At 33.4% G+C, this 19,985-nt stretch overlaps 1 protein-coding gene across 4 annotated transcripts in view; it reads left to right on the top strand.

The window, feature by feature from the left end:
* The window catches only part of Nav3 (neuron navigator 3), a 349,764-nt gene that overhangs the window by 282,566 nt on the left and 47,213 nt on the right, over window positions 1–19,985 (top strand). For all 4 annotated transcript variants that reach the window (XM_026396971.2, XM_026396970.2, XM_026396969.2 and 1 more), the window contains 4 exons: window positions 116–168; window positions 5,732–5,755; window positions 8,246–8,323; window positions 17,136–17,219. In XM_026396971.2, coding sequence (XP_026252756.2) covers window positions 116–168; window positions 5,732–5,755; window positions 8,246–8,323; window positions 17,136–17,219 — 239 coding nt within the window. The remainder of the gene's footprint in view (window positions 1–115; window positions 169–5,731; window positions 5,756–8,245; window positions 8,324–17,135; window positions 17,220–19,985) is intronic.

Genomic DNA, 19,985 nt, shown 5'->3' with positions numbered 1-19,985 from the left:
CTATCTAGCTGTTAATGTTATTTCCCTAGCCACCTGTTCTTTACTTTTTTAGTTAAGGCCTAGGGTTTATGAGTAGACATGAGTATTTTAATTCTGTTGTTCTTGTTTTCTCTAGTTCATGGCTCTTCGTTATCATTGGTTTCCAGCACTTCTTCTCTTTACTCTACAGTAAGTATTAAGTGAGAATAAAAAGCTTCTGCCTGTGCCATGCGTAGATGATTAAGTAGATTGACATTTACACAGAAGTGGTGTGGCCACATAAAGGCATCTCTAAGCCACTCTATACCCGTTAAGCTGGCAAGTACTCCATCAGTCCCTCTGTGACCCACTAGTATGTATTTTCACTTGATTCATTATAATCAATGAGTGGATGTAAAACTGAATTTCATACAGTCCCTTGGGGTATGACAGGAAGTCCCTGAAACCATGAACTATGATTTATCATATTTTCATAATGTTTGTTTTCCTTTGTTTGATTCTCTGACTCATGAATTAATTGTTCTATGGTATTTTTTCAACTTTTTTTGTTTTAAGTTCATTTTTTTGTAAAGACTGTTCTGAAAGAACTAGAGATTTTTTAAAAGTATGATTTAAAATAATTTTTTTAAAAAACTATTTTTGCTGCTAAGGATCCAACCCAGGTCCTCCTGCATGGGAAACACACACTTTCCCCTTGAACTATGCCCCCAGCCAAAAAAAAAAAAAAACTGTTTCTTAGAAGAGGAAAGCCAGTATTTCAAATTCTTTTCCCAGTGTGTGAAATTATAGTTCACTTTTGCCAAAATGAGTTTTCTGTCCATTAAATATAATTTTATCTTTAAAAAAGCCTACAGGAAGTTATATTTTATGAGAAGCTTCCTTTATGCCCAGGTAACAGGCAGGATATTAAAGCAGTTTCCTAAATCTCTATGAGACGTGAGTACTATGAGTAATTCTTAATCCTGTGTTGAAAGGTTTACAAAAGTCTGTAGCCTTTGACTCCCACTGAGCAATTAAGTGTTAAGGACAATATGGATTTTTTCACTTATTTTCATTAGGCTTAAATGTTAAAGCCTTTTATTTGTAAATTAATCATGCATATTTATTGCTTTAAAAAAGACATTCACAATCATCCATCAATGCAGACATTATTTTTCTTATTTCTCCTTTTAGTGATTAAAATTGCCATTAAGTTCTATAAATGAAGATATGTAGACTAATGAATAAAGACATAATAAATGTGAAAGTATATTTAAAAAACACATTAAATATGTTAAGATTGTATTTCTCCTGTTGATCTAATACTGTTACTCATTTATGATATGTATTATGACTTAAATCACTATAATTTCAATCTCTATATAACAGCAAAAGATGGAGCATAGTTATAATCATAATTTAAATAAATGCAATAACAATATGTGGGTAAAAATTCCTTTATGAAGCTGAGAAAGAAGAAAAAGAGCATGTGTTTAAGGAACAATAGATAATGCATTAGTCCACATTCCACTAATTAGACCAGAGTCCACTAAAATTTTCTGTGATAATAAAAATGTCCCCTGTCTGCACTGGCTAATACTAGCAGTGAGTTGCTATTGGTTATTTTAAATGTGTCTAGTGTGTGTGACAGAGGAACTGTATTGTTTATTTTAGTTAATCTAAATTTAAATAGGTACATAAACCTGGTGACTGAGATTGAATAGTTCAAGTTTATACGGAACAAAGGGGATAAATTTAAAAATTAAAGAAGGGTGAACAAAGGGAGGTTGGTTGGACCAATGCACACTATATTTATGTGTGGAAATATCACACTGAAACTAATTAATGTATAAAGTTAATATATGTTTAAAAATGAAAAATAATAAATGTTTTTAAATATAGGAAAATAGGAGTAGGATGTCTAAATCATGAAAACAGTTAGGAAGTATTGGTGAAAAGTACTGTATTAAAAATATAATGTGAACAGGAACAGACAGTAAAATAAAGAGCCTATAAATAAGTATAGGCTAACATTTAAGTGTTAAGGACAATAGGGGTTTTTTCACTTATTTTCATTAAGCTTAAATGTTAAAGCGATTTGAACATTTAGAACTGAAGTAGACCCTGTGTTTAGCATAGAATGAATGGGTTAGATGATCAAGCTATGAGACAAAGTGATATTATTAGTTATTAAATTAGCTGTATTGGAAATGATGGAAATTTAAAATGTATTAGAAATGATGGAACCTACATATTTGAATTGACTAATCATAGTAAAATAATTCAAAAAATGCATATTTGAGGGCAGTTCAGGTTGGGGGGCAGATAAGGAGGAGTCACTCTCTTTCCATTCCCCACAATCATGTACTAAGATTAAACTGGCATTAAAATATCTGTGAAAGTGTTTTTTAAACCATGAAATGAAACAGCAATTAATTATTATTATTCACGCCTTCATAAGTTTTTGGATAAAGATTTAGTTGATTTGCTTTCTTATCTGGTTGGATCAGTAATTACTGTGTGACATCAGGCAAGTTGCCCAATTTCTTTGGATTACACCTATAAAATAAAATTTGAAAACATCAGCCAAATCTACTCCATCTGTCCCATGGGATTTCTGCAAACTGTTTAGAAATCACAGACCCAATCTGATCTGCCAAGGAGTTTGGAAACTTTAGAGTTTATGTTTGTTTTTAAATCTAAGCCAGCACTGTGAAATCTGGAACTTTCCCCCTAAAATCCACACTTGAAAATCCTTTCCCAAATAATTGGAATATCTAGCAACACATCCTCCATGTTTCTAGTAGTGACCTTGGTTGGTGGCACATGCTCTCAGGCAAGCCACAACCTTCACCACCTCCTCTTCTTGACACTCAAGCTAAGTTTGGGTTGCTAGTTGTCATTGTGCTGTTGGCATTATTCATAGGAGAGAAATGCTCCTCACTTTCTATATCTCTATTAGAAAGTTGAAAATAAAAGATAACCTAGGAAGGTTGTGTGATTTCTTAAAAAATATTTAGAACCTCTTTTCATTCTCTATTATGTATCTATGTGTGTAGTATATATACATACACACATACAAACAGATATCCATCCATCCTGTTAGGTATTTAAATTCATGATCCATGAGAAGATGATTTTTGATTGATATTATATTAGATCTTTATTGGGGCTGATAGTTTTTTTACTTACTGTTTATTAAATTTTTACTGGAGCCATTCTGCACTTGGATTCAAATTTATACTTTTTTCATGAGAACAAGGATCCTGTTTGATTCCTTGAATAGCTCCTTAGCCTATTACCTAACACATGGATAACACTGAAGTGGTGTTCCATAAGTTTGAATGGATAAATAAATGACCATATAATGGCTTACAGAATAAAGAGTCAACAGATATATTTTAAGTTAGGCAAGGTGTTTTATGTTGTTTACCATCCTTAAGGACATTAGTCTTGCATCAGAACCATCAGTAAAATGTGGTAAGTAATCAAATTCCATCATGGTATCATTAATCCCACTCCTAAACCACTGAAAGAAATATAATATTAAGATTCTAGCTCATTCCTTCAACGTGAGGGTCATACCTACCCACTATTAGTAACCATAGAGTGTGAAAGAGGGCAAGGATTAACAAAAATGATAGCTTTGAGAAATCAATAGTGAGAAAAGTCATGCCCTGCAATGTATGTAGAATTAATAATGGTTATGCTTACTTTTAACATATGCAACTTTGGGGTATTTTAATAAAAAATGTGATGAGCATGTTTCTTGTATTTTATTTATTTTTTTACATAGCTCTTGACATATCATATTTCATACATTTGATTCAAGTGGGTTATGAACTCCCATTTTTACCCCGTATACAAAAACGTGGATGTGTAACCGATGTGATTCTGCAATCTGTTTCTTATATTTTAAATGAAATATATCTATTTCTTCAAATACATGAGATAGTTACAAACTTTTACTAGTTTTATATAATTCTAACAAACCTAAAAACAATATAGACAAACTAACAAGAAACATATAACATACTAGGGAAAATTAAGTCGTTTTTAATTGTGCTTTAATTCATTAAAGCAATGAAACACTTAAATTAAGATTCCTTGCTTAATTTTAATTCCAAAACCAAACTGTATATGAAGCCTTGAAATTATTAGAATTAAAAACTATCTTCACTTAAAATGCTGAACATGGGGGCTGGGGATGTGGCTCAAGCGGTAGCGCGCTCGCCTGGCATGCGTGCGGCCCGGGTTCGATCCTCAGAACCACATACAAACAAAGATGTGTCTGCCGAGAACTAAAAAATTAAAAAATTAAAAAATTAAAAAATTCTCTCTCTCTCTCTCTCTCTCTCTCTCTCTCTCTCTCTCTCTCTCTCTCTCTCTCCTCTCTCACTCTCTCTTTAAAAAAAATGCTGAACATGGGATGTAAAAGGAAGGTTTATGTCACCGTTGCTTTCCAAACAGTGTTTTCTTATAAAGGCTATTATGATTCTATATGTTAGCCACTTTATCTCTTTATTATTTTATCACTTGACATTTTTTAAAGGTGGAGAAAATGCAGGAAAGACAAAACTCAGGTTAAAAGAGATCTTTATGCATGAAATGTATCCTGAGAGTTATTGTTTTGTTTATTTTTATTATCTGGAGGAAAATAATAATAAAACTTAAGATGTGTTTGTATTGATTAATCAGGAAATATCCCAAAAATAGAAATAGTAGCTAAGAGATTATTTTTCAGCTTTGTTTCTGCTTACAGTAATGGACAGACTTACTGTTCAGGGATATTATGCATTCTCCAGCCTTTTCTAGAATGAGAAAGCTTTACCAATGTAATGGTGCACATAACTCATTTTCTGGTATTTTGCAGCCCAGCATGAAGGGGGGAAAAAGCAGAGCTAGGAATTTTCTGTACTGAGATCAAAAACACCCTGCAAGTTCCTACAGAAGCATAACCAAAGACACTTTTATTGCCACCTTATCACTGAATGTTTTAATGTCTTGATGACTTGCAGCCCAATAAGTTTAATTAAGGATTATTAGGGAAAATAAAAAATAGAAATGAATAACCTTTATTTGCTGTGATTATCAGTAGAGGTCAGCATTTTCCCCCAACATTATTTGACATTCTTTATGATCTATAAGTCACAGAACAAAATTCTTATTCCTAAATCTTTGCTAAGGCTCTGTATAATTTAATGGAGTCCATTTTTTAAAATATGTATGAAAAAAAACAATATTACATTTTTATATGTACCCATCTTTTTAAATTTTTTTTAGTTGTAGTTGAACATAATACCTTTATTTTATTTATTTATTTTATGTGTGTGTGTGTGTGGGGGGGGGGTGCTGAGGATCAAATCCGGAGCCTCGCACATGCTAAGCGAGCTCTCTGCTGCTGAGCCACAACCACAGCCCCTGTGCCTATCTTTTTTAGAGTATAATTTTATAATTATTTCATTTCTGTTGTTTTTGGTATAAATCTTAGCATTTTTTAATTCTATCCTTTCTTTCAAGGCACATTATAAATCCAAGGGTTAAATTATCTATATTTTTAAATAACTCATATTACATATAAAGGAATATTCATTTTAAGTCTTATAGTATTCTGTTCTTACTCATTAATTGAATCATTGAATGTATTTTACTTGATCTTACATTAGATCATAAAGACATTTTAAATGCACAGTAATTTTTTATTCATTTATTCATGTGAAATGAATTGACACTAACTTTATTGTTAAATTTGTTTTTCTTATATTTTTTGCAGGCTGAGGAAAAGGCTCATTCAGAGGTAAAAAAAAAAAAAAAACAACTTGAACATTTTTGTGTTTGACCATTTCTGTTTAGGATGAAATGAGTGTTGTTGCCACTAGAGGGCTCTGTGATACAATAACATAACTACAGAGAGACAGAAAAGCCAGCCAGCTAGCTGGGAATGGTCTTAGCCATTACCTCTTAAAAAGAAATAAAAATGAAATGTTTAGAAGCAGATTTCCCTCTCATGTTCTAGATTTAATCTTAACTCATTAACCAATAAGTTGTCTTTATTAGTAGATGCTCATTAAATCATGGATGAATGAATGAATTTGTAAAATATTTGATTAGTCTCTCTCCTGACCCCAAACTGTCTGTGAGACCATCTGCATGGATTAATGGACACACTGAGTCTGAGGCAGCAGTTCTCCCTGAAACAGACACTCACATCCCAGCCTAACTATTTTGTGCATTGACTATACTCCCTCTTTTCACTATTTTATATCTAGGGTAGTATATTATTCTAATCAAATTTCACAAATGCATACTTGGTTGTAGTCATGTACAAATCAAATTGCAACCTGGAAAAACATTCTTTTTCTTAACTTCTGTATGAATGTTGCCTAAAGAGAGCAGAAAGAGTTTAATTAGGACTTTATTCAAGGTGAGGTGATAATATTTTGACAGGTTTGCATTGAAGCAATCACACCACAGAGAAAATAAAATAAATGTCTGGGCATCAGGCTTTGTAATGAAATGTCTTTCCTTTGAAGTCCTGTTTCATGAACTCTTAAAGAAGCATTTTGCTATGTCCGAAATACTGAAAAAATATTGATTATACAATTCATTTTTACAACCTCTAGACCAAAGAGTGAATTTGATGTTTAAAAACCTAAACTGTTTTCTTTCCATCATGTGGACGTGGCAGTGTTTCTAATGTTATTATTACATAGCTACTGGGATATAGAAATGCTGCATCTATTTGCCTTGGTGCTGGTTAGGCTGTTCTGTATTTATTGCTTTGGCAATATATTGGGTCATATGTTTGGGAAAATATCATTTAAGTTACAGTTTCCTGAGTTATATCTTAAAGGAATTAGAATCATATAATGATAATAGACTATTAATTTGAGAAAGCCTCTTTCAGTCTGTATTGATCTGAAAATATGAGATGTTCTGCTTTCTGAAACTATTTATAGTCATCATCATGTACATCTGGGGTGTAGCTCCTTTGTAAAAATGCAAATAAAATGGAATCTCTGCTTCCAGTGAAGAGATCTCCCTCCCTTCCTTCCTTTCCTCCTCCTCCTCCTCCTCCTCCTCCTCCTCCTCCTCCTCCTCCTTCTTCTTCTTTTCTCTCTCTCTCTCTCTCTCTCTCTCTCTCTCTCTCTCTTTCTCTTTCTTTTTTCCTTGTTTAGAGACTTTAAATATTGACCACTATTTCTTTTTCACAAAATCTTTTGTTTGGGGGAGGGCAGGGTTGGGGTGGGAGAAGGACACTTAATGAACAATGTCCAGAATGTTCTTTCAAACTGAGACAGCATTCCAAAAGCCCAGTTCTAACAATAGGGAACTTATATTTTAAGAAATGAGAAACATCACAGTAGTATGTTTGGCATCTTAAGTAGTTGAATTCTCTTGAGTCCAGAAATAGACTTTCAGGACCTAGTTTATATGGTCGAAATGTTTTGCCTTAATAATCACTCTTCAAATTTCCTGGCAACATGAGATATTTTGATTAGACTGCCAAAAATACTTATAGAGATTTTAAATATGATATGATATGCTTTCCATCATCCTTTATATCAGTTTTGTTAAATTGTTAAATAAAAAGGAAAACATTTTAGAATATTTAGTTTGTTGGTTCATCTATTTAGTTGTGTGATACTAGTCATTTCCCTCTTATTTTGAAGCTGCAGATATCTATAAAGCATTTCTGCTTGGAGTTAATAATACCTCATTAAATAAAAGGCAATATAGTAAATATTTTAGAAGGCTTCTCTCTAAATCATTACAACTCCATCCCATAAAATTATTTTTAAATGTGGACTCATTAAATGTTGAATTAAACACAACCTTCAGTTACTACTATTCTACAGCTTTTGAGAACTTGCCAACCCTTAGAAAATAAAAATGTACGCACACAGAAAAATCCCTGAGATTTTCCGAAAAATAACATTATCTTTTGCTAAAAAAAAGATGCATATTTAATTTTAAAAATTTCTACCTGAATTTTATTATCAAAATTTTTCAGAAGGGAAAAAATATCCATGGAGAAAGTAAACTGCATCTTGAGTCCTGCAGGGTTGCAAGTGGAAGAAGTAAACATCCTTTGATTGCATATTTGAGTCCCAGTTTGCTCCTGACATTTTATAGTTATTGGATAGATGGTGTTCATAGTTTTAGGAATTAGTACTAATACAGTTGTGGTTAAATGTGTTAATATAGTATTTCCCTCCTTGGATAGAATTTGTAGTTTTAAGTAACAATTCACTAACATATTGAATTATTTTTTTGTTCCATTTAGCAAATTCATAAACTACGGAGAGAGCTGGTTGCATCTCAAGAAAAAGTTGCTACCCTAACATCTCAACTTTCAGCAAATGTAAGTCACTTTTGATTTTTAAATATATCACCCCAGAATTGATTATAACAAAATGGAGTAGGTCTGCTATCACATTTGCAAATTTTAAGCATCCAAAAATCACACAGATGCAAGGTACTGAACAGTGGGACTCATATAAAATTAAATTTTTCTGCCCACAAAGTAATAAAATGTAAATTCACATAGAGGGAGATTCCCAATGTGATTAAAATTTTGTTCCCCATAAGATTTCTAACAGTGGTATCAGTTGTAAAGGTCATTTCTTGTTTCATATTTTTGTTACTCCCCATTCATAGGTTCTTCTCAAGCCTTAATATACTAACGGTTGTTAGTGTTTGACTTAGGAAGATGCAATATTCCTATTCCCTGCCCCCTTCAGTTGCATTTATTGAGCAATTAGTTAAGCATTCAATTAATTCTAAAAAAAAAAATAAATTAGATCTGAAGATGGATAGCTTAGCTACATTGCACATAAGATACAGTTGTCTTGAAAAACCTTGGCAGCCTTCTCATGGTGGTTCAAAAGGATACATTTCTACTGGCAGCCAAGCAGCTTAGAATGGCAAAAATGATGACAGTGAAGATCGTCAATTATATTAACATTTATTGAATGTATTTCCATGTGCCAGAGAGTGCTCAGAGTAGCCGCAGAATAATAAAGGGGAACATATGGCATTGTGCCCAGTCCTAGGGAATGGTAGTGTTGGGAACAACAGCGAGGGGTAGGGGAGCTCCTGCCATTTTGCCGCATGTCCTGCCACCCTCCCTCCACATTAGTTTGCTCATTTCTGCTCTGGAGCTCTGAGCTGCTCTCTGCCTCATCCCCCCACCTCTGCCCCATCCACTGAGACTTTCTGTTTTCTTAACAAAGCACGACATCAAAATCCAGCAGGTGCTTTAATAAGAACATTTTGAGGATAGAAATTATTTTTGTAAAAAAAAATTCTAAAGGAAAGGTCATTTCAATCACAGTGTATTCATTTTAGCATGATATATGAATTGAATTTATTTTTTCAATTTCTGGAGAATCATGTGAATTTGGGGACTCAATTTTATTCTTTTATTGGTGTTTTTATTGGTTTTATTCTAAAAAATAAAAGCAGATTTTTAGAGAACATTTTAGACATTATTAGAAGATAAGAATATAATTTAAACAATATTTTGGTTTTAAAAATAACTCTTAAAGAGATAGTTACAAAGCAACTGTAAGCTTTATATTATAGGTTACATGATAGTGGTATCAAACATTCCTATGTAGGTTACTGAATTTGTACATGTAAATGCCAGAATCACCCAGAGCTTTTGTTCACTGCAGTGGGGAAGGACAGTGACTGGCCCTGTCCATTAGATTGTCAAAACACTTGCAGCTATCACAAGCAAATACTCAGGGCCTTATGGTATTTCGTAAATGTTTCTTGGTGGGCCTCAGCATAGAATTCATATATTGCAATGATATGGCTGCAAAACATAATGGAATATAAACTGATGGTCTTCCATTTAAAAAGTAATATACACATTATTAAAAGGAAAAAAATGAAACTAAAAGAGCACTTCGTGAGAAATATGTGTTCAGTTTCCCTCTGAGAAGCCATTCTCACTGTGGTTATTGATTTCTCGTGTATCCTTTAGTCATTTTTCAATTTTTCCCCCTGTGTACACACATACAACATGCACTTACCAAAGCATGTGCACATAGTGGGAACCACATTCTAACATGGAGGCACAGTTGTGATGGCCAGCTCTTCTTGGTCATGGTTTGGAAAGGTAACAAAACCTTTAGAAAGGTGCCAGCCACTGGCTACCTACCCCTTCTGTACTTGTTCACATCACACCATTTTTACTGATGAGTTTTCATGACCTTGGAGGATGTATTCTCTGATGGGCATTGACCACCAAAAAGGGAAATGTGGTTCTTAGGATTGAAAAACTCTGACTCTCTTCATGTGTAAAACACAGATATACTTATGATATATAAATGGATACCTAGAACACCTGTGCTGTTAAAACGTCATGACAGGAGTGAGCAAGTAGGGGAAAAAATCTATAATATCTCTCTAAGGGGATAATAATGAAAAAATAAAAATAAAAAACAGAATTAGAGGAAGCAGTACCAAAGGATGATTTTATGCTTGTCTTCAAGCTAGCTTAAAATGTACTAGTCTCAGGGTTGGAGTTGTGGCTCAGTGGTAGAGCTCTCACCTATTATATGCAAGGCGCTGGGTTCAATCCTCAGCACCACATAAAAATAAATAAATGAAATAAAGGTATTGTGTCCATCTACAACTAAAACACACACACACACACACACACACACACATATATATTTTAAGTATCAGCCTTAAAAAATTCCCAGTTCCCCCCAAGTTATAGCTATAATAATTTGTGCACACAGATAGGAGCCTAATTAATATCCTATTATTATGCCCCCTTTTTAAACATTGTAATATACTTAGGAATCTTCTCAAATTACTTCAAATAGACACAGAAAGCTGTATATGTACATAGCAACTTTATTTTTAATAGCAAAAAAATAGGGAACAATTGAAATTATCCTTCAATTGATCAGTGGAAAAACTGATCCAACCTTACCATAGAATACTACTTAACAATCCACAGAAATGAACCACTGATACAGGTAACATTCGGTTGGCTCTCAAGGACATAATGAGTGGGAAAAAAAAAAACAATTTCAAAAGGTTGCATACTGTATGATTCCATTTATATAAAATTCCAGGAATGATGATTGTAGAAATGGAGAAGATATTAGTGATTGCCAGGGTTGGGAGAGGGAGATAGCAAGGAGATCTTTGTGGTGATGGAATAGTTTTGTGCTTTAATTGAGGTTGTGATTTTTTGAATCCAAGTGTGAGAATCAGCATTTATACCAATATGGATTTCATGATTTTAAAATTATAATATGTGAGATGTAACCATTTGGGGAAACTGGATGAAGGGTAGAGAAGAGATCACTGTACCATCTTGGCAACTTCTTATGAATGCACATCTATTTCAAATTTAAACAGTTAAGTACCCAAAGATCTACAACATTTTTGGATTTTGTTTATACGGTTACCTAGTTTTTAGTTTCCTAGGACTTTTAATCTTATTCTACCAATTACTACTCATTTATTTGGTTGTGATATGGATTGTTAAAGCTTTGCCCCATCAAAAAAATTTATTTGCTGACATTATTAAAAGTCAAAGGGTTCAGGTAGTGAAGATGCACACCATCTTCTACATTGTTAACAAAATAGTTTATCATTATTCAATTTTATACTCAATATTAATGACATGTAAATGGACACGTGAATAATTGTAAAACAATTTTAATGACACTACTGTTTTGAACATTTTTAATAGTATCATTAGAACTACAAGTGATGGAGTCATTTATGTACATGTGTTTTTAGGGGAATAATTCTCTTTTACATATTCCAGAATTTGAATGACTCACAAGGCACATATAAACTACAAATCATCTGAACTCATTTATTCATTTTAACATTTGACTTATGATGTCACTTTAGATTTCCCAGACCACATGAACCATCAAAGTATTTAGTTAATACTTGATTTTTCTTCAGTTCAAAGGAATACTATTCAAATTTCATTCAGATATTTTTTTCATTTAATCTGAGTTAATGTCTGTTGATGTATGTATTTTAACATACACATACCAAAAGTAAATTAATCATAGGGACTGAATAAAATAATCTTGTATGATTTCTTCATGGTAAATCAAGTGTATTTTTTTGTTTTGTTTTGCTTTTGTGATGTTGAAGTTTGAATCCAGGTTCTTACACATGCTAAACAAGTGCTTTTACCATTGAACTATAGCCCTAGCTCTAGGATTTTATTTCATTAATTTACAATTTCTATTTGGAGGTAGAGATATGTCTTTAAGAATCTGATACTCTACCAATTGAGTTACCTGAACAAGTCTTTATTTACTAATTTGTTCAGATTAGAAGTAAACTTTATATCTTGGTTAAATAGGAACATGGTAAGATTTGTTTTTTAGAAATACAGTCAGTCTAATTTCTAAGGACAGATTTCAATGAGTTTGTGTGGAAGATATCATTAACCATGTTTTTTTCAATTTAATAATCATTCTAAGTATCTGGGTATTCGGTTTTATTCAGTACATGAATACTTTGTTAAGACTTAATGATTTTCCTTAATTGGGCATATTTTTGTAATTGTTATGTCCCAAGCTTGAACCCAGTATGACTATGTTTATTTGAAGTCCACATAAGAATGTTCTAATTTTTAAATTTGAAATGTACTTCTCTGCTGAGATGCTTTTCTCTCTTTTTGCTAAAAGGACTAGTGGCAGGTCAAAAGGTAACCAGTCAGCTCACTTCTTCTTTGGCAGAGCAGAGCCTCTGAACCAGTAAGGTTTCCCTCCTCCAGTTGCTCTGGAAAGAGTTGCTTAAAACCACCAAAGACTGGTATATAAAGCTGATTCTACTGGTAGATCTTTGGAAAAAATGGAGGGAGGATGTATTGGCAAATGCTGTTGCCTGTCCATCTCTGGGTCAGTACCTGCTCCCCAATAAATAGAGGAAAACAGGAGCCTCACGCTGCACATGCACATGGTCTCATCACACCATTACCCAGGTTTTCCAGGCCTCTCGCCCACACTTGCTTGCAGCTAAGTCAGGTGGATATATTTGTTTGCTTTCCAGTATATTTTCTTTCTAAATCTTAGCCATTAGATAATTTGGAAATGGGAACTCAGACTAGTTATTACTTCAATTTTTCAAAGACATTACTGAATGAATATGTAACAAAACCAGGGGTACTTTTTTTTTTTTTTTTTTTTGCTTTTCAGCAAATAAGTCTTTTAACCAAATCCTCTTAGGTATTATTTTCTTTGAAAGTGTGTCCCACTTATTTGCTCTATTTAATATTTTTATATAATCTGACAGTGCCTCTTGCTTTTCTGCAGTTCTTCTAACTGAAAATATTTTGCAAATGTTAACAGTAATGAAGACATAAGGGATAATTCTGTATAGACAAAAAGAAATATTAAATCTTATTTATGTTTCAGATCATTCTTGGTTCAATTATTTTATTATTATTGTTATTATTATTATTAGTAGTAGTAGTAGTAGTACTAGTTTTAACCCAGGAGTGCCTTACCACTGAACTATATCCCTACCCCGTTTTTTATTTTTTATTTTGAGACAGGGTCTCACTAAGTTGCTTAGGGTCTCACTAAATTGCTGAGGCCTCAAACTTGTGATCCTCCTGTCTCAGCCTCCTGAGCCACTGGGATTACAGGCATGTGCCACCGTGTCTAGCCTTGGTACAGTTATTAATTTTCAAATACAAGTTGTTATGTATCTGTATATATGTGTGTATATAAATATATCCTGATAGAAATTTATGGATGGAGTATTTTTTATTTGGCTGATGAAATGTCACTTCTTTATGTGTGAACAAATGCAGTGTAGGTATTATGTATTTCATCTCACTGTTTATCATCACAATAATTTCCTTTGAATATCTGTTCGGCTTCTATTGTGTGATCCTATATGTATTGGCGAATAGTCTCGTCTATTTTCTTGTCTATTTTCTAACCCAACTCAGGGAATGTTCATCACCATATTCATACAATTTACCCTGACTTGAAAATGATGCAGCTGCTAAAAAGCAAAGTTTAGAGCCAACTAAATTAGGATGAAAATCCCTGAAAATCAAACATTTTTGAAAAAGTCATTCTATGAAAGTGTTTTAGCCACATTATCCTCCAGTTCAGTCAGCTTTGCTTTCTAGTTTATTCTCATTAAAGTGATAAAGATCATTATTGGTAGGAAAAATTCTCTCATTTACCTGTTTTATTCTTTTACTATTTACCACAGCTGGTGAGAAATAGAACGGTCGTTATTTCCAAAGTAACAAAGTTAATCTGACAAATTAAGCCAAGGTGACATAAATATAAAACAATATTTCACTAATATAATTTTACCATTCCTTTCAATAAAAATAGCATGACTTAAGTTAACCTGTTCTTTAATAACCAGTGATAAGGGTTTTTTTTGTGAACAATTAGTGAAAAGCAATTCTACAAAAATTAGAAACTGATATTCTAATGGTAAATATTTTGCCCTTATATCTACAAAATTTAAACAATATGACTTATATAGCATATTGTTTATTTTTATTGTTTCTTTTTAGTTATACATGACAGTAGAATCCATTTTGACATAATTATACACACATGGAATATGTCTTGTTCTAGTTCAGACCCAGTACCACTCTTTCCCTTATCCTTTCCCCACAACTTGCTTCTTCTCTCTTTATTAATCTTTCTGCCATCTAACTAATAGTTTTTTTTATTAATTTATTGTGGATGTACATGATGGTGAGCTTCATCATGTGGTATATTCATATATGTATATAGGAGAGCTGTGTCAGATTCACTCCAGCATCTTTTCTTTTTCCATCCATCCTCCCTTCCCTTCATTCCCCATTGTCTACTCCACTGAACTTCTAATCCTCCCTCCTTATTGTGGGTTAGCTTCCACATATCAGAGAAGATATTTGACCTTTAGTTTTTTGGGATTGGCTTATTTCACTTAGCATGATAGTCTCCAGATCCATCCATTTACCAAGAATGTCATAAAGTCATTCTTCTTTATGGCAGAATAATATTCCTTTGAAAATATACTGCAATTTCTTTATCTAGTCATCTGTTGAATTGCACCTATGTAGGCTTTATAGCTTAGCTATTGTGAATTGTGCTGCTATAAACATTGATGTAGCTGGCAGTTTTTTTACAATCCTGATTTCTTTGCCATATTTTCAGTTCCTATTAAATCAATAAAATATGAACAAAGGGAAAAGTCGTTTTCTTCAATTGTATACATTCAAGGGTTTACAATCCTATAGTGTTTAAGAAGGCAAAAACATAGCACTTAAGAAGGAAAACTTAGGTGTAAACTTTGCCAAGCAAAGCAAGAAAATAATTAACATAGACATTAAAATAGCCATTGCCTTTGGCAAAGCAGAGGGACCCACAAAGGGGAAGGAGCAAAACGTGTGTCTAGGGTCTTGAACACCCTTTCCTTGATTTGGTTGATGAGAATCTGATTAAATCAGCAAACTGTACATTTTTTTGGTTCATTTTTATGGAAGCATTTTTCACAATTAAAAAAAGTTAAAATGAAAGCAAAAATATAACATAACCTTATGCTAATTTCAGAGCACACAAAAACTACCATTCCGTGTCATTGGAAATATTTTAAACTGCAAAGAAAGATTCCTTTTTTAGAGTCTCATTTGTCCAATTAACTCTATTAACAAACTTTGGTGTATAATTCTCCATGGTTGGTTTTTGTTTTTATTTTTGTTTCTGGCGTGTATGTATGTGTGTGTGAGTGAGTGAAGTATAGATCCATGTGTCAGGGGAGAAACAGAGACAGGGAGTGAGAAGGAAAGAAGAAGGGAGGGGAAGTGAGGAAGAGGGGAAGGTGGAAGGAAGGTGGACAATAGTGGAACTAGAGAATAGAGTAATTTTGATGGATTGAAATTTGGAAGTATTCCTTCAGATTGTTTTTCCCCCCCTATTGTAATATTAGGGAAAGAAAACCAGCCCAAAATGAGTTCAGAGCTAGGAAGGAAGACATCTTTGCATTTGATGCTGATGGAAGGGACTTGGATATTATATTATGAATAATGGAATAAACTTCCAGATTCCTGATTCTTAGGACTCTTATGATGTATGTTAAAGTAGGTTCCTCAGCTTTCAACCCTCCTCCAGCTATAGAGGGATGTATGCTATTGGAGTCCTCTTATTTTTGTCCCTTAGAACAATCAATCTTTTGCCAAGGATTACCAAGTTTTGCCCACATGTAGTTTATTATAGACTTAGGTTATAAAATATTCAACTTTTAGGTCCTTCTGGGGGTGTAGTATAAATCTATCAGTTTGAGATAATGGGCCTGCAGCCTGATGAGAGACTGACCCACCTCTTCATGCTCAGTATTCTGGGTTGGAACTATTGCATAATGGTATGTCAATCTGAGGCTGCAGTAAGACTGCCAAATTCTTCTTAATAATAGGAGTTATGTTATCTACTACAATATGTATAATTCTCTGAGATTTAAAATAAAACCACCGTCCACAAAAGTTTAATGCTAAATAAAATATCAGTGACTATTATTTCTGGATGGCCTACCTGTGCTTCCTTAGTTGAAGGGAATAAAAAGGAGAAAGAAAAGCTCTTTTATTAAAGAGTTTGGAAAGTGAAGACGACTCTTCGATTCAATTCTTTGTAAGTAGAAAAAGAGGAAAGATAATGTTATAGCTGTCAGCAGCTGTCTGACAGTTGAAGGAGAGCATCGTTACAATAGAGGAGCTAACAATATCTTCAAAGGTCATCATGGAAGTCTAAAAATGAGGAACATTTGTCCATTGCCTGTTTCAGTGACCTCCTTTTGGGCTTTCTTTCTAAAAAGTTGGCAGCTCAGAACTTTATTCAGTATTTTGGGTGTCAAATCCCTGCACAATGTGCAAGTCAGAAGGTGTGATTATTTGCAAAATATCATCCACTTTCAGAAATTGAACTCATATTAAATGTCAAGAGACTGGTACACTGATTTTTAAGAAGCCAAAGTTTAGAAATGAAAAAAAATAAAATGAAGATTTATGTAAAAGGAGAATCACCATTGTGAGCTAACCATGACAGTCCTAGTATTTATAGAGTGAGAACATCTGAAAATAAGCGTTTTGTAAAATGAAGGGTTTTCATCTATCCACATGAGATCCTGACATTTTAACGGTGTTTCTTCCATTATGTTCACAGGCTCACCTCGTAGCAGCTTTTGAAAAGAGTTTAGGGAATATGACTGGCCGATTGCAAAGTCTAACCATGACAGCGGAACAAAAGGTATGTTCAAGAGTTGCCACGGAGGCTTGCAAGGAGGAAGCACGTTTCAGAGAATGTTCATAGGATGCTTAAATTATTCCTGAGATGAAGCTCCTTAAGAATAATGCCACAGAGCATCCACTATACTAAATTAAAACAAACAAAAGATAATAACTTTATTTTTCAGATTTTAATTAAAATTAAAAACATGATCAAATGAATCCATATTGGAACACATCACACAAATACACACAAAGTTCTTTCTTAGAAGTCTCTTTTGCTTCTCACTAGAACTATTAAAAGAAAACCAAAGGTTAAGAAAGAGAAACAGTTGTATAAGAGAGATTTCAAATATTCTAGGAGCAAATTGTTATGTGTTTGACAAGAATTGCACTCTGATAAGAGTACAAATGCATGGTATACAAGCCCATTAATAAACCTTGTCTAGAGGCTGAGATGCCCAGGAGAGATATATAGGAAAAGTGTATGGACTATAACATAAGGAACTTAAAGTTATAGCATCTATGATACAGGAACAATACTGTGCAGTTTGGGAGTCTTAAGTACTAGTTAGCATCTAATGATCCTGCCTTTGAGTAATGTTATTCCAGTTATGTTTAAAGCTTTAAAATAAATGCAAAAGATCATATGGCATTGAAGAAGAAATACTGAAAAGAAAGGAACAGAATTTAGTTCACAAAGGCAGATCTATTAAAAGGGTCCATACTGCCAAAGGTCTAGTCACTTTTCCTAAGAGACCAGTTAACTTTCTTCCCTGCTGTTAATCAAGAGCCCTTACCTCTTTGGATTTATTGTCAGAGAGAGTTAGGTGCAGCCTCTGAAACTTATGGAAATTTTTATGAAAAATGCATATGTATTTAATATGAGCAGGTGCCCACAGTGCTTTCTAATTCTCAAAGAGATTCCCAACCTAAAGAAATCTGGATATTTTCAGAATCTGTTCGTATATTTGTCCATAGGGATGGTTCAATTTTGTCTTTAGCTTTTGTAAGGTCTAATATTAGCTTTACAAAACTAGCATATATTACCAAAGTTTAAAGTTTACAAAAGTTTTTAAAAATCTTAATGAACAGCCAATTAAAAGAGAAAATCCAATAACCTCCTATAATTGCCTTGCCTGGCATAACTGGCAAAATATATTAATATATTCTAATATTTCATAAATTTATTTTAATATTTTATTTGATATTTATTCTAATATTTCATAGATTTCTCCTGCCCATGAGAGAATACTGTCCCTCCCTGTCCAACTGTCCTGGAAGAATAACTAAAAAATTCCCTTGGATCCCATAAATTTCTTTACTGTGTGTGTCTGTCTCTATTTATCTGTCTGTCTATCTATCTATCTATCTATCTCTCCTCAGTTTTCCACTCCTCTGCGTAACATAAGAACCTAGTAAACAGGATTACAAGGCCTTTTAGGGCAGTCAAGTACAACAGAATATTGACATTGGAGACCAGTAATTCTGAGTGTGAATCCTGATTGTGTCCCTTAGAAGCTGTGTAATCTTGAACAAGGTTATATAACATTTTCTGAATCTCAAATTCATCATTTTTCAGGTGGGAATGATAATAACTACCTTGTAGCATCACCATAAAGAGTTAGATGGTGATTATGTCACATGCCATGGGCAATCAAGAAATATACCCTTTCTTTAATTTTCTCTCTTTTTTTCTGCCTTAAAAGTTATAAGATAAAGAAAATCATCTTTGGGCATATGGTGGGCATATTGCTGAAAATGAGGTTAGCATTAAAGCCTTACTATCTTTAAGTTGAAATCACTAGAAACATTGCCCACCTGTATTTTCAGCTCATTTATATTTGTAAGTAAATTTTCTCATAGAATCTATCAATATAAATTGTTATGTTAATTTGCAGTGAATAATACTGGAATATTTTTAAATGTCTCCATAATATAAGAAATTTTATAATTTTGTGTATAACATTCTTCATCTAACATTGCCAAAATTGTGAAATTTTTGCCGAAGATACCATAATGTATGAAATTTTCTTTACCATCTTTTTGGTTGGAGTACCGTACTGGGGACTGAACTCAGGGACACTTGACCACTCAGCCACATCCCCAGCTCTATTTTGTATTTTATTTAGAGACAGGATCTCACTGAGTTGCTTAGTGCCTCACTTTTGCTGAGACTGACTTTGAACTCGAAGTCCAGTCCACCTGCCTCAGCCTCCTGAGTTGCTGGGATTACAAGCGTGTACCGCCACGCCCGGCTCTTTACCATTTTTAACTAAAAACAACACCTTGTGTAGTTGCACATTGTACACACCACACACAGTAATGTTGGTTGCTAGTTTATTAATCTGAGCTTTATAAATTGACTTTTTCCAAAATACTTTTGAGAAGCCTATGAAATTCGTTGCAGTATGATATGACACAGTTCAGTGACAGAATCTAATGAAAACCAGTAGATAAATGTATATAAGGTACCTGAGCCTCGTAATTACCACCACAAAGCACTGAACCAAACTGAATGTCAAGGAAGCTAAGACACAAAGGGAGATTGCTTGATGTGTTTTGTTCTCATTTTCTGACCAAAAGAGCATAATTTAGATTGAAAAGACAAACTTTTTGGCCCTGAATTAAAGGACAAATGTATTTCAAAGCTTCTTAAATTGGGGTCTTGGAATAACAAAAGACAAAAATCACTGTTCACGTAGACATTCCTCTAAAAGCTGAGGGCATAACACTTAATCATATTTCAGTAAAGGCATTTTTTTTCAGGGAGCTGAGATAAAAGGGT

The sequence above is a fragment of the Urocitellus parryii genome, chromosome 5 (genome assembly GCF_045843805.1).
Source record: "Urocitellus parryii isolate mUroPar1 chromosome 5, mUroPar1.hap1, whole genome shotgun sequence".
Classification (NCBI taxonomy): Eukaryota; Metazoa; Chordata; class Mammalia; order Rodentia; family Sciuridae; genus Urocitellus; species Urocitellus parryii.
The sequence above is the reverse complement of the archived record's forward strand: the minus strand, read 5'-3'. Positions and strand labels throughout refer to the sequence as shown.